General features: G+C 44.2%; 1 protein-coding gene across 10 annotated transcripts in view; it reads right to left on the reverse strand.

Annotated features, from left to right (window-relative positions):
• Positions 1-1,806: 1,806 nt before the first annotated feature.
• LOC140731760 (uncharacterized) overlaps positions 1,807-16,270 on the reverse strand; it is a 49,076-nt gene continuing 34,612 nt past the window's right edge. For 6 of the 10 annotated variants that reach the window (XR_012099919.1, XR_012099917.1, XR_012099918.1 and 3 more), the window contains one exon: positions 13,176-15,149. Coding sequence is in view for 5 of the 10 variants with exons in the window: in XM_073053570.1 (XP_072909671.1) it covers positions 15,140-15,149 (10 nt within the window). In the remaining 5 variants the exon portion in view is untranslated. Of the gene's footprint in view, positions 6,218-13,175; positions 15,150-16,270 lie in introns of those variants that run through there. The other 4 variants (XM_073053551.1, XM_073053536.1, XM_073053544.1 and 1 more) reach the window with 2 other exon arrangements.

Genomic DNA, 16,270 nt, shown 5'->3' on the forward strand with positions numbered 1-16,270 from the left:
AAGAGGCGTCACTCTCTTTCGGGCTAATGAGGGGTAGGCGGCGAGTTTCGCACATTCCTCTTGCCTGCAGCTTCTGGGAGGTGGTAGAGGCTTTTACCAGAGTGTGTGCGACCCTCGAGACGGCTTTCTGGTTGTATGGTCCTGAGCTGATAGTATCGAACAGAGGGGATGGAAGTTTGGAGATTGTCTCTGACCTCTGTGGGACTGATCCATAGAGCCAGCGGTGGCAGGGGAAGTTTAGTGTGGGGAGGGGGAGTCCGGATTCCCGGCACGTGTAGGGTTTGCGGTGCTCCTGTGCTCGGGGATTCCGTGGTCCTGAATTGAAGGAAGTGCGGAGTGAGAGCGCGGTAATGCGGCGTTGGGCCGTGAGGGGGAGCTCCTCGATGGCGATGACTGAGTTCGTTGTATGTATTAAACTATTTATGGAATAAAAGAAACAGAAGACGTGTAAATACAATAATATTAATATTTTATTGTGATTTACTCTGTTCCAGCAGCTCACTCATAAACAGGGAACACACACTAATCCTCAGTCCTCAAAGTAATCCCACAGACTGGTGTCAGTCTCCAAAGTAACATTGCCCACACAGCCATATCAGTCCCCAAACTAATCATACTCTCCCACGCTCTCCCCACAGCCTGTATCAGTGCCTAGACTAATCCCACAGTCCGTTCTTTTCCACAGGAGTACGTCTGTCCCCAGACTAATTCCACTGCCCCTCTCTCCCTCTCCCCACTGCCCTGGTTAGTCTCCAAACGAATCACACTGTCCCACTATCTCCCTACAGTCCGTGTCAGTCCTCAAATCACATGGTCCCACTAGCTCTCCACAGCTGTGTTTTCAGATCCGAAAGTAATTAGTTGAGGGAAGTGGAATTACGATGCTACTGTGGCTGGAAACAGACCTTAAATCAGGAGCAGATGTGCTCAGGGAAGTGTACAACAGAAATGTGGACGTATTGTAGGGAGCTCTTGTATGGAGTTCAGAATAGGTTTGTCCCATTGAAGCAGGGAAAGGATGGTAGGGTGAAGGGACTATGGTTGATAATGAGATATGGAACATCTAGTCAAGAGAAAGAAAGAAGCTGATTTAAGGTTTTGGAAGAAAAGATCAGACAGGGTTCAGAAGTTACAAGTTAGCCAGAGACGAACTGCAGATGGAATTCAGAGAGCTAGAAAGGTCTTTGGAAGGACTTAGGAAGGAGGATTAAGGAAAGCCCCAAGGCATTCTATGAGGAGGAGGAGGAGGAGGAGGAGGAGGAGGAGGAGGAGGAGGAGGAGGAGGAGGAGGAGGAGGAGGAGGAGGAGGAGGAGGAGGAGGAGGAGGAGGAGGAGGAGGAGGATGGAGGAGGAGGAGGAGGAGGAGGAGGAGGAGGAGGAGGAGGAGGAGAAGGAGAAGGAGAAAGGAGAAGGAGAAGGAGAAGGAGAAGGAGAAGGAGAAGGAGAAGGAGAAGGAGAAGGAGAAGAAGAAGAAGAAGAAGAAGAAGAAGAAGAAGAAGAAGAAGAAGAAGAAGAAGAAGAAGAAGAAGAAGAAGAAGAAGAAGAAGAAGAAGAAGAAGAAGAAGAAGAAGAAGAAGAAGAAGAAGAAGAAGAAGAAGAAGAAGAGAAGAAGAAGAAGAAGAAGAAGAAGAAGAAGAAGAAGAAGAAGAAGAAGAAGAAGAAGAAGAAGAAGAAGAAGAAGAGAAGAAGAAGAGAAGAAGAAGAAGAAGAAGAAGAAGAAGAAGAAGAAGAAGAGAAGAAGAAGAAGAAGAAGAAGAAGAAGAAGAAGAAGAAGAAGAAGAAGAAGAAGAAGAAGAAGAAGATTAGAGTGAGCATAGGGACCGATCAGGGATAGAAGATGAAACATGCGCCTGGAATCAGGGTGGTGGACAGGTCCTTAATGAAAACTTTTACTTCACTCTTCACCAGTAAGAAGGATCTTGACGTTTGTGAGGGTGCTAGAAGGGCTGATGTGCTGGAACCTGCTGAGGTTGTGAGAGATAATGTGCTGGAAAACTTGAAAAACATTAGGCTAGATTTGTTCTCTTGTGTGGTGGGGATATACCCCAGGTCACTTGCGTGAAGTGAGGGAAGGGATTGCAGCTATCTTGGCGATGAACTTTGCATTGTCACTGGCCACAGAAGGAGTGTCAGAGTGTAGGAGCATGGAAAAATGTATTCCTTTGTTCAAGAAAGGGAGTGGAGATAGATTTGGAAATTATAGTCCAGTGTCAGACACTAATAGAGAAGGTTCTTCGAGACAGGATTTACAGCAATTTGGAAAAGCATATCCTGATTAGGAAAGTCTGCATGGCTTTGTGAGGGGCAGGTCATGCTTCACGAGCCAGATTGAATTCTGTGATGTGCCAAAGCAGATGATTACTAACAGAGAGGTTGATATGGTGTTTATGGTGATATTCAGTAAGATATTATTAATAAGTTTTCGCATGGTTTCCTCCTTCAGAAAGTCAGTATGCATGGCCTTCTGGGAATGATGGCTGCTGGGTCCAGAATTTGCTTTTGTCCATGGACGGCACAGGATAATTAGGCTCAGAGTGTTTTCTCCCTGGAGGGTGCTGGCCAGAGGTGTTCTGCAGAGATCTGTTCTGGGACACCATGTTATTTTGTGGTTTTTATAAATGATTTGAATGAGGAAGTCGAAGGGTGGAATTAGTAAACTGGCAGATGAGAAGAAGATTATAACAAGGAGAGAGTGGGACCACATAAGGACAGAATGGGAGGGCAAGGGGCCTAGCATTTGCTTGGGACAAAAGGATGTGTGTGAGGTCCATAAAGAGTACTTTACATCAATACTTACCAAGAGAAGGACATGGAGGGTGTGGAGATCATTGCCAGGAGTATTAATATGCTCAGGCATTTTGAAGTATAGGAGGAGTGCTGAGTAGTTCAAATAGCAATAAGTTGGATAAGTCCCTAGTGTCTGATGGATATGCCCCCAGTAACTGAGGGAAAGTGAAAGGATTGCTGGGGCCTTTACGAATACCTTTGTGTCCTCCATAGCCACAGCCGAGGTCCTGGAGGACTGGTGAAAAACTCACGTTGCTCCATTGTTCAAGAAGGAAACCAGCGATAATCCTGGAAACTATAGACTGGTAAATTTCACATCAGTGGCACGGAAGGTGCTGAAGAGAATTTGGACAGAAAGGATTTATGATTATTTGGAAAACCATAGTCTAATTAGGGAATGTCAGCATGGCTTTCTGTGGGGCAACTTGTGTCTTACTACCTTGATTGATTTTATTGATAATGTGACGAGGATGATTGATGAAGGTAGAGCTATGGTTGTCATTTCATGTTTAGGAAAGGCATTTCACAAGGTCCCACATGGGAGGCTTATCAGAGACCGCATTAAGACGCATGGGACCAATGGTGAATTGGTCGTTTGGATTCAGAACTGGCTTGCCCTTTGGAGACTGAGTGTGGTGGTTGAAGGGATCTATTCTACCTAGATGTATATGATCAGTGGTGTTGTGCAGGGATCTGTACTCCCACCTCTGCAGTTTGCGTTGTATATAACCGACCCTGGCTGAAAACCTACATGGGGGTAGATAGCACAGATGAATGGCAATGAACACAAAGGGACATACTGTAAATCAATTTGGGCAAATTTGTGTTGTTTTCTCTTGAGTGGTGGAGACGAGGAAAAAACTCTGATAATTTATAAGATTATGAGAGGTATAGAGTAGGCAGAATGTATCTCTTTTGGGGGGTTAAATGTCTAACACTAGAGGGAATGCATTTAATATGAGAGGGGTCAGTGCAAAGGAGAAGGGCACCTCTGTGTGAAAGGGAAGTTCTTTTACTCAGATTTGTTCCCGCCTGGCATGAGCACCTGGGTCTTGGTAGAGACAGGCGCATTACACACTTTTAAGAGACTCTCAAATAGGTACGTGAATGTAAGGAAAATAGAAGGATATGGATATTTTGAGTACAAAATGCATTAATATAGATGACCATTGGTTTATGAATTTACTTGACCACTTCCTTGGGACTATGAACATTGTGGGTCGAGGGGCCTGTTCCTGTGCTGTACTAATCTAACTCTGTGTCAGTGTTACATAGAAACATACAAAACCTACAGCACAATACAGGCCCTTCAGCCCACAAAGCTGTGCTGCACATGTACTTACCTTAGAATTTACCTAGGGTTATTTATAACCCTCGATATGTCTGAGCTCCAAGTACCTATCCAGAAGTCTCTTAAACAACCTTATCGTATCCGCATCACCACTGCCGCCAGCAGCCCATTCCATGCACTTATCATGCTCTACCTATCTCCAAGCACCTTAAAACTGTGCCCTCCTATGTTAGCCATTTCAGCCCTGGAAAAAGCCTCTGACTATCCACACGTTCAATGCACCTCTTGTACACCTCTATCAGGTCACCTCTCTTCCACCATTGCTCCAATGAGAAAAAGGCTGAGTTCACTCAAACCCATTCTCATAAGGCATGATACCCTATACAGGCACATCATTGTAAAACTCCTCTGCACTCTTTCTATGGCTTCCACATCCTTCCTGTAGTGAGGCGACCAGAACTGAGCACAGTACTCCAAATGGGGTCTGAAAAGGGTCTTATATAGCTGCAACATTACCTCTCGGCTCCTAAACTCAATCCACGACTGATGAAGGCCAATGCACTGTATGCTTTCTTAACCACACAGTCAACCTTCACAGCAGTTTTGAGTGTCCTATGGACTCGGACCCCAAGATCCTTCTGATCCTCCACACTGCCCAAGAGTCTTACCATTAATAGCATATTCTGCCATCATATTTAAGCTACCAAAATTAACCACCACACACTTATCTGGGTCGAACTCCATCTGCCCACTTCTCAGCCCAGTTCTGCATCCTATCAATGTCCCGCTGTAACCTCTGACAGCCCTCGACACTATCCACAACACCCCCAACCTTTGTGTCATCAGCAAATTTACTAACCCATCCCTCCACTTCCTCATCCAGGTCATTTATAAAAATCACAAAGAGTAGGGGTCCCAAAACAGATCCCTGAGGCACCCCACTGGTCACTGACCTCCATGCAGAATATGACCCATCTACAACCACTCTTTGCCTTCTGTGGGCAAGCCAGTTCTGGATCCACAAAGCAATGTCTCTTTGGATCCCATGCCTCCTTACTTTCTCAATGAGCCTTGCATGGGGTACCTGGTCAAATGCCTTCCTGAAATCTATATACACTACATCTACTGCTCTACCTTCAATAAGGAGCTGATGCAGAGTCCGTTTCTTCTACTCAAGGCAAATGCATATGAAGTATCCCAGGTTAGCAATTATTGTTACTTGTCTATATCAAAAATTATTTGGGAATGCATAGGGTATAGTTAGTAAGTTTGAATGTGGAACATAGAAATCTACAGCATATTACAGTCCATTTAGCCTGCAATGTCCTGCTCACCATGTAAACTACTCTAGAAACTATCTAGAATTACCCTACAACATAGCCCTCTATTTTTCTGAGCTCCATGTACTTATCTAAGTGTCTCTTATAAGACCCTATTGTATCCACCACCACCATCCCCAGCAATGCATTCCACACCTACCACTCTGTGTACAAAAACTTACCCCTGATATCCCCTCTCTACCTACTTCCAAGCATCTTAAAACTATGCCCACTTATGTCAGTTATTTCACCCAAGGATAAAGCCTCTGACTATCCACACAATCAATGCCTCTCATCATCTCGTACACCTCTCCTCCTCCATCACTCCAAGGAGAAAAGGCCAAGCAAATCTGTAGCAAGTTCAATTACTTTTTTTTTGAAAAATATTTTGCATAAACTCTCCCCTATGTTTACATCTCCCCACTCAGAAGTAACCAAAAGCTACTTCAGAAGAAGCAAAACTTAAAAATGAGCAAATACTGAGGGAATGTGAGTGACTTTAGAGAGATGGGATACTGACTACAATGTAGAGTGATTGTAACTGGGTCTGACAGAGGCATAACTGGTACTTTGGGCATATTCAGTCTCACCCTAACTATTTCCTACCTTACTTTGTACAGGTATGCAATGTCTGAAGGACTAGTGTTTGAGTAAACTTTCTCATGACTGAATCACTAGAATCTCCAAGTCAGAAGGGTTCTCTCCAGTTGGTGGTCTCAATCCTCGGGCAGGTTCACTTACTGCTGTTCCCTAATCTTCAGTTGTGGTTCACTTCCAGTTGTGGGCTTGTCTTCCAATAAATCTCTCACGGCAGGTCCAACTGTAACCAGAGAGACAATGAAACACTTAACAATACAAAGGAGGACATTTCGGGTTAATATTCCTAAAAACAAAACTCACTGAAATTCAAATTTTGAAGACAATTATAATGATCTCAGTGAACAAATGTCTAATTGTCCCTCACATGTCATAAAACGATTTGGGATAAAAAGGAGCCATCATGCAGTCATGGTAAGACATAAGACACAGGAACAGAAATCAGTGATTCGATTCATCTGGTCTGTCCCACTACTCAACCATGCCTGATTTTCATTCCAACACCATATTCCTGCCTTCCTCCTGTAACTCTGAAGCTACTTAGCAATCAAGAATATATTAATCTCTGCCATACATACAGCCAAATGGCAGCCTCCACCACCCGTTGCGGCAACAATTTCCACAGTTTAGCCACCCTTTGGCTGAAGAAATTTTTCTCATCTTAGTTTTAAAGGGACGCTTCTTTATTCTGAGACTGATCTCAGATCAGACTCTGTCTAATGTCATCATCTCCATGTCCTCTGTATCCAGGCTTCTTACAGTATTAAGACCGCTGGATCCAATTCTACAGCTGCAAACATTTAATGAACACCTCACCCTTTGAGGGATGGAATGAGATCTCATCCACTCCTCAGTCATTGCTGCCAAAGGAACTCCAGAAACAAACAACTGATCCCAGACCAGAAATACTCACTCAACACCTCATAAGCCTGAGCAGCTCGATCCCCGGGTCCATTTTACTTGGGTCAATATCTGTGATATCCCAGGACCCAACTTCAAGGAGCCACACAGCTGAACCTGTCACTTACTGACCCCAGAATCCTCTCATATTGTCGCTACATCTCACAGTGAGTGTGTGTGCAGGGAGTTCCCCAAAACCAATGTTCATCTGCCCCAGCGTTCTGATTCATTGTGGAAAGAGGAACACCCAGAGCCATCTGCAGAAGTACTGACCTGGTCCAAACCACAAATACTGACAGTTCCATGTGCCCGTAGTCTACGTTCCAGGGTAATAACCTGAGCACCAATTTTCCCAGGGAATCCTTTTTACCGGTAATATATTGCAGTGCCTTGGCCATTCAGAGTTCAAACACTAACACACCTGCATCAACCTGTAACAGAATGGGAACCTGATAATCCTCTGACTGGGCCAGAGATTAGACTGAAAACTCTGGGCGTAGGTCACCAGCAGGCAGGGTCACATTTCTTTGTCTCCAGCAACTAAAGTGAACACATTTTATCATTACCATATTGTTAAATGGGATTTTGCCCAATACAATTGGCTGTCACATTTCCTGCAGGCAAACAGGAATAAAATGTTTTTAATATAAAATTGAAATTAAAATGCTGGAAACTCAGTACATCAGCTTGGATGTGTGGAAATATGAACTGGAAGACCTAGAATCAGAACTGGGACTGACCAAGATGCTGCCCAATCTGCTGAACATTTCCAGCATTTTCTCTTTTTCTTTAAATGATGAACAATTGATTACAAAGTATTTGTGACAGCCTGAACAAAGTTGCACAAATGTAATGCCCACATTCATTAGTTTTCTCTTCATCCCAACACAGGGATAATACAGTCAATGCGCACAACATCCTCCCCACCCTACTATCAATCTGTTACATCTGCTCCAGAGCCACTAACTCTCACTGAGGGGCAGTGACCACGGAGCGAAAAAATGTGCACCACTCCCTGCAGATCCTGAGAGCTGTTCCTGGCAACAGAGAAATTGGCTCTCCAAAACTGACCAAAAAAGGAAATAACACACACAAATTTAAATGTTGTCAGTTTCCTTCTGACAAAGATGAACACTTTGCCATTTTGTAAAGTTGAAACTGAAATTTTAATAGCTGTCTTTTCCCTATCTTGTTCTGTATTCAATAAATCCTCCAGTAGCTCTAGGTAACAAACACCGATTTCAGAAGTAGTTCAGTGAGGCAAAATACATCACAATGACAAACAATTGTTGATATATAATCATTGTTGGGATACAGGCTGGACAGAGGTTGAACAAGATGGTTGATATATATGACTGAGGTAGTGGGATACAGGTTGGATAGAGTTTGAACAAGATGATTGATGCATATCATTGAGGTGGTGGGATACAGGCTGGACAGAGGTTGAACAAGATGTTTGATATGTATCATTGAGGTGGTGGGATACAGGCTGAACAGAGGTTGAACAAGATGGGCAGGGAATGAGCAGATAGAACCAGGTTGGAAAAGGGATCAAGAAAAATCACTGATGATCCTCCAGTGATACAGATACTGAATTAACAGTACACACTACTGTATGAAAGATTCTAAACTGACACATATAGAACAAACAGGAAATCTGGAAAATACTCTTTTCCCCTCACCAATTTTTGAATCAATAACACCATGGAAATGCAATGCAATCAATGCAGCATGGAAAGTATCTCATCCAGATACTTCACACGTACATATGGCTGCTGTTCTGCCCACAACTGCAAGGAACTGTAGAGAACTGAGGACAGAGCCGAGCGCATCATTGAAACAAGACTCCCCTCCATGGACTCTGCGATCACTTCCCACTGCATCAGTAATGCAGGCCGTGTACTCACAGATCCCCAGAACTGGGGACATTCTCAGTTCTCACACATTCCCCATTAGGCAGAAGGTACAAAATACCAGGCTCAAGGATGGTTTCCTTTCTGCTGATATTGGCAAATTGAGTGTTTCCCAGTGTGATAAGATGGACTTCTGACCTCACAGTGTAACTCGATGTCACCTTGCTCCATCTGTCTACCTGCACAGCATTTTCTCTGTGACCATAATGGTTTGTTATACTGTTACTGTTTTTACTGTATATATCACAATGCACAGTTCTAATGTATTGATCTGCAAGACAAAATTTTCACTGAACTTTGGTACATGACAATAACAAGCAGATTCCGAAAGACTATAAGACATAGGAGCAGAATTAGGCCATTTGGCCAATCAAATCCTCTCCCCCATTTAAACATGGCTGATTCTTATTTCCCTTACTCAGCCCCATTCATGACCTTCTCACCGTAACCATTCATGCCGTGTGCAATCTCTGCCTTAAATACATGCAGCAACCTGGCCTCCACAGCAGCTTGTGGTAACAAATTCCACAAATTCACCACCCTCGCATTATTGTACTCCTCACATTTTGAGGGCTGCACTCTCGCACCCTCGAAAGATCCTTTCCACATCCACTCTGTCTCGGGCTTTCAACATTTGTAAGGTTTCAGTGAGATCACCCCTCATTCTTCTATATTCCAGTGAATACAGATCTAGTGCAATCAAACTTGATTCATATAATTAACCCTTCATTCCGGAATCATCCTTGTGAACCTTCTCTAAACCCTCTCCATTGCCAGCACATCTTTACTTAGATAAGTAGCCAAAAAACCGTCCACAATACTCAAGGTGAGGCCTCACCAGTGCCTTCTGAAGCCTCAGCAAATCATCCTAAATTATGGACACAGTTTGGGAACAACTGGGCTCCTAGCACCAGTCCCTACAACATTGATTGGGACATCCTGCAGGCCCAGGAAAGGTCTGGATATATTTTCTCTTACAGACAACAGACACAGGGGCCGGCCATTCGGCCCCTCCAGTACATCATCACCATGTCACACACTAGGTGGTGTAGTCAGTAATTTCCATACAACCAGTATCCTGCCACCCGACCAGGGAACTCAGGTTTATTTGAGAAGGAGGAACATCGAGCCCCATCTGTAGCAGCACAAGCCTGGGATGAAGCACAAACAATGTCAGTTACATACTCCTGATGTCCCATCCCAGGAATATAGCCCAAGCATCAGCTCTTCCAGGACCCTCTCTTGTCGGTAATATACTGTAGTGTCTCGGCTGATCCCAGTTCTAAAACTAAACCTCCCCTCCATCCCACAACAGAACTGGGACATAATGATGCTTCGACTGGGCTGGTGACCCATGGGTCATCAACCGGTGGGAATATGTTTTAACTGGTCTCCAGCAGGTAAATTGAACACATTTGTTCATTATCTTATGTTGAGTGAGATCTGGAGCAGCACAATTGACCACGACATTTCATGTGGTGCAACAGGGACAAAATGCTATTAATATAAAATTGCAAATAAAGCACTGGACTCTCAGTACACAGTTTTTTTTTAAATTATGCAGAAATATTGACTGATTGTGAGATGTTTGTGACATCCTGAACAGATTTGCACAAATGCAATCGCTATATTCATTAGTTATCTCTTCATTCCTACACAGGCTTCATATTCTATATAGTAAATGTCATAAGCATCCTGGCCTCACCACCTCCCGAGGCCACCGTCTCTCCACTGAGGGGCGGTGACCAGAGAGCAATAGAAATGTTCAACGCTGCTCTGGTGGGCTGTCACCCTGGTGATGGAGGAAGTGGCTCAGCCAGAACTAACTGAAAATAGGAAAAAAGGAACAACCTCACACGCTCTGAGTTACATTATGACAAACATGAATAGCGAACTCTCAGCCATTTTGCAATAGGAAAGCTAAATTTCCAGTTGTTGTTTTAACCCAATCTCGAGAGGTGCATCCAGTAAATCTGTTTTTAGTCCATCTCCTCAGAGTTTTCATCAGTGCAGTTGTCTAAAATCAAAACACATTGTTGGATGCTACAAATGTCAACTATGGGATATTTACAAAAGACATCACTCAATGCATTTGTGTTGATAACCCTGAAATTTCCATCTTTGTTCAAATAAGTGATTAAAAGTCCATCATATTTTTGTGTCTGCAGATAATCTATAGCTATGTTCAAGCCCAGGCATTGATACAGGTGCAATTCAGACCCTGCTACGGGACAGAATGATGAAAGAGAAGGTCCCCAGATACAAATGAATGTATTGAGATTGTGACCCCAGATCCTAGACTCCCCATTAGCTATCAAAAAATATCTCCCAATGATGAACGTGCTCATCTAGTCATGGAGCCGAAAGAGGTGGCGGAAATTTTCAATGACATCTCTGTGTCCGTGTTTCCTTGGGAAACAGATAGGGACTACAGTAATGAGGAAAGCTAGTCAAGTCATAGAGTTTATACGGATTACACAACAGGAGCTTGCTATCTTGAGGTGAATTAGGATGGATAAATCCCCAGGGCTTGATAACTTGTCCCTCGAACCTTGTGGCCGGCTAGTGTAGAGATAAATGGAACCAGCAAATGTCATGAAATTTGTTATCTTTACAGGAACAGTACAGTGTATTAAATAATAATGAAGAAAAACAAATATAACAATAATGAACCGATTCCCCATTTTAATTGTGTGCGAATATTGCACAGACTGAGTTGCTGATTTGGAACTTCTGGAGAAAGGCTTAACTGAAGAGTACAGATTTTTTAGTAGCGCAGATAAATGGAACAGGCTTAAATCTCCCAAAAATACAGTCAAATATAAGGAAATATTGATAGAACCGAGCAGAATGGAGTCAATTAAAGGAAAATGCCATTTCACAGTGAAGGGACGAGACCCAACTGGATCACATTATCTTGTCTGTATGGATGAAAGATGAAAGTACACATACCCGTGGAGCAGCATCCCGCAGCTGCTGCAGATTTCCGGTAAATTTGGAGTGCACAACGGGATCACGTGACCGGTGGAGGACCACCAACCTGAACTGGTGACTCTGATCCTCGCTCCTCACACGCTGCCTGACCCATTTCCCGCTGGATTTCATATGTACAGCAGATACATTTTAAAATTTATGTTCTTGTCTTCGCCATCCCCCACCCCTGGGTCACATTCACAGGTTTGATTCCTATCCCAGTCGGACACAGAATTCACACCAAAACTGTGCATGTACAGGTTTCATTCAGATCTCCTTTATAAAAGGGTGTGGAGAAATTCACAAGCATGTTGCCTGGAGTAGACAACCAGAGTTAGAGGAACAAACTGAATTAGTTCGTACTGTATTCCTTGGAACTTAGATGTCTGAGAGGAGATTTGATGGAGATTCTTAAAATTATGCGAGGTATACATCAGGTAAGTGCAAGCAGGCTTTTTTAACTGACGTTGTGTGGAACAAAATCCATGGGTTAAGGTTGGAAGGTGAAAAGTTCAAGGGGACATGGGGGAAACCCGTTTCTGTCTATCCTACAAAAGTGGGTGATCTCACATTTCCCACATTGGACTCCAGCTGATCTGTCATTTCCACTCCTTGTTTTTTGCCTCTGTTACCCCGAAACCTTTTGACACAGAACATAGAACAGCACAGGAAAAGGCCATTCAGCCCACAATTCATTCCGAATGAATTAAATTAGTAGTCAAATGTCAAACTAAACTAATCCCTTCAGCTTACACAATGTCTATGGGCATCCATCAAAACGTCTCTGAAAAGGCCCCAGTGTAATTGCCTGTACACCACTCCAGTCAGCACATTTCAGCAACCCACCACTCTCTGTGTAAAATACACTTGTTCCTCACATCTCCTTCAACCCTGGGATAAATATATTGTCAGTCTCCTCCATCTTTGCTTCTCATAATGTTATAAACCTCCAAAGTCACATCCTAGCCCTTACCACTCCAAAGAAAACAGCCCAAGTTTGTCGATCCTCTCGTTACAGCTCATGCCCTCTAATCCAGGCAATATCCTGGTAAACCTCTTCTGCACCCTCTCCAAAGCCTTGACATCCTTCCTCGAATAGGGCGACCAGAACTGTATGAAATAATCCAGATTTGGTCGAACTAGGGTCTGATAAAGCTCAACGCAACTACCTGACTTTTGAACCCAATGCCTCAACTAATAAGGACCTCCATGCCAATTGACTTCTTAACCACCTTGTCTATCTATGTAGTCCTGTTCAGGGAGATATAAACTTGGACTCCAAGATGCCTCTGCTAATCGAAATTATTCAGGGTCCTGCATTTTACAGTGTACTATCACCCTATATTTGACCTACCGAGGTGCCAAGATGATCATCACTATTCAAATCTCACTGAGTTCTCTCAGGTACTGCTGAATTTATTGCCAAGTGCACAAGTACAGGAATGTAAAGGTACAGAGAAACACTGACTTGTAGCAGCATCGCAGGCAAGTACATTCAGATAACACACGGAACATAAATTATACAATTCTCTGTCATTATCAGTACACAAGTATACAATTTTGTGTCAATAATAGACTTGGAAATGTTGAATTTGGTCCTTCAGCCAAAATGTTGTCACATAGGAACAGGAGCAGTCCATTCAACCATTCCAGCCCGTTCTGCCATTCAAAAAGTCCCCGGTCAGTTCATCGACCCTCAAAACCACTCATATTCCCACGTTCCCTGGACCATTGGCCCTACTTGCAGGGCAAAGTCTGCCGGTGTTTGTTCCGCCAATGTAGTGAATCCCTCTGCTTGCCACCAACATGGGTCGAGACATTGCCACAGATGATTCCCTCCCCCCGTTCCGCATCAGGACAAATATCCTGTCTGCCCCCTCACATTGTCTTTATTCTTTCAATTAAATTCACCCCCCATCCCACCTTCCACTGTCAGGATCTCTCCTTGGGGAGCCGGCGTTAAGTTGATGGGCCATGCGTCCTCCTCCTACCTCTCAGCGATACATCAGATTCGGCCGCAGGAGACAGTTTCACAAACTGCTCCCTTCCCCCACTCCTCCAACCTCCCTGGGAGGGAAATGGAAATAAATCAAAGAGTGGGACATTTACATTGCAGTTTGTTCCGCTTCACCAGGGCATTTTGGGCAGAAGCAAGAGACAAGATCAGCTGGGGTAAAACCCTCACGGCTGCTTTGCCTCTGCTATTGGGTATAAATTGTAACTGACATCTCCACGCATCAATTGGAATAGCGCAGCCAGTAAATACTCTGTTGACAATTGGTGGGGGGCGGTTGGCGGGGAGGGAGCACGTGATAGTTGCTCAGCGGTTCAAAAGACCAAACCTGAGCTGAGTAGCGAGTGTGTAACATAAGGCAACGCGCAGATGATGGCAGATCCTGGTAACGACAGGCATGTGGGAACGTCAGTGTGATGTCACGAGTGGGACAGCACTCAGAAATAAAACACATAATGAATACATCTTGTGATTTCAGTGGGACAACAAAATTAAGAACGTTTCATCACTGAATCCAATGTTTTGTGATATAAATCCCCTGCTAAGGACCCGGCTGTGCCATGTTGTTGGAGAAGACAGCTTGGTGCTGTCCACCAAGATACACTCAACCATGCTCAAGCAGCAGCAAAGCAATGATACCCCCACCAACAGAAAATGCATCAGCCCCCTTTACCGAGCACACAAGTGTGCAGCAAAGCATCAATAGACACAGACTTGCAACACCCCAAAAAATACTCGTTCACCCAACAAACTTGACACACAACACTCTTCCTCTCTCTGATAAGGGAAAAAGAAGTGTTGTTCCCATTTCACAGTGAGAGGAGACATATTAGTCAACCAAAAGCTTCTAGATCCTGCTGTCTTTGTTTCCTGGTAAACACCCTGACAATATGGACCAGAGATACCTCTTCCTTTAAAGTCAGTGAACCATTCAGACAGCTGATCTCTGAAAGGAATTACGTTTTTTGGTCATTAAAGTTCGCCCAGAGTGGTTTAGATGTAGTTGATGTTGAGGTTGGTGGTGTCAAAGTGAAAGGGCAGAACCGCCGAACCCTCTCTGTTGACAAAAGAGTCCTTGCAGCTGAGGCAACAATTGACCTGCAAATCTTTTGGAGTCGTCTATTATGTCCGGTGCTCACGATGTGGCTTCTTTTACATTGCGTCACCAGCACTTCCGCATTTGTGCCAGGCAGGGTTTTTTGGTGGGTGGCGTGGTCAATGCTCGTCCCATTTCATGCAGGCAGAGGTGGGTTTTGCAGATCGATGATCTGGATGCCGTTCTTTTATGTACAGGGAGGGGAGTCTGATGTTTCTTTCTGAATGACTTTCAATTTCATTCTTTATTTCATAGCTGTCTGGAGAAGAAGAAAATAGAGCTGTATATGGATACGTTTTAATAATAAACGAACAATAAACCTTTAAATCATACGCTATAAGTGGGATTTACTGGTGCAAAACATTTTAATTCTAATTCCCATTACTATTCTGACATGTCAATCTATAGACCCCTCTTATGCCAAGATGAGGCCACCCCCAGGGCCCAGAACCACAAGCACCTTATATTCCCAAAATGCTGGTGGAACACAGCAGGCCAGGCAGCATCTATAGGGAGAAGCGCTGTCGATGTTTCCGGCTGAAGCGTCGACAGTTCTTCTCCCTATAGATGCTGCCTGGCCTGCTGTGTTCCACCAGCATTTTGTGTGTTATTGTTGTTTGAATTTCCAGCATCTGCAGATTTCCTCGTGTTTGCACCTTATATTCTGCCTGATTACCAACCTCCCCCCGCCCCCCCATCCTGATGGCATGAATATCGATTTCTCCTTCTGGTGAATAAATTTACCTCTCACCCCAACTTATGCTCTGACCTTTCACATTCTCTCACCTGCTTATGACCTCTCCTTGGGTCCACTCCTCCATCTCTTTCTCCTATTGTCCACGTTCTTCTCTTATTACATTCTTCCTTCTCCAGCTCCTGAGCTTTTCCCCCCTACTTGGGTTCAACTATCACCTTCCATCAAGCCTTTTCCTCACCTGCCTCGTATTTATTCAGATATTTTCCCCACTTCTCAGTCATGAAGATGGGTCTCAACCAGAAACATCGACTGTTCACACTTTCCAACAGCTGCTACCTGACCTACCGAGTTCCTTCTGCAAGTTGTGTGTGTTGCTTTGGATTTCCAGCATCTGCAGACTTTCTCTCATCAGCAGAGTTATCGTGTTGATGATTTACCTCTCTGTTGTCCCCCTGGCCTCTGGTCACTGGTGATGCTGTGGGGACCTCCGGCCACTGGTGGCGCTACAGAGACATCCGGGTACCGGTGATGCTGCAGCAATCTCCGACCACTGGGGGTGATGTGCAGACCTCCTGCCAAGGGCAGTGCTGCGCTGGCACAATGCCAAACCTATGGGTTGCCGATGGTTTCCTATTCTAGTGGGTTGATCTTGAGTTTCTGTAAATTGAGGCTGCCGGATGGCT

The sequence above is a fragment of the Hemitrygon akajei genome, chromosome 1, assembly GCF_048418815.1.
Source record: "Hemitrygon akajei chromosome 1, sHemAka1.3, whole genome shotgun sequence".
NCBI lineage: Eukaryota > Metazoa > Chordata > Chondrichthyes > Myliobatiformes > Dasyatidae > Hemitrygon > Hemitrygon akajei.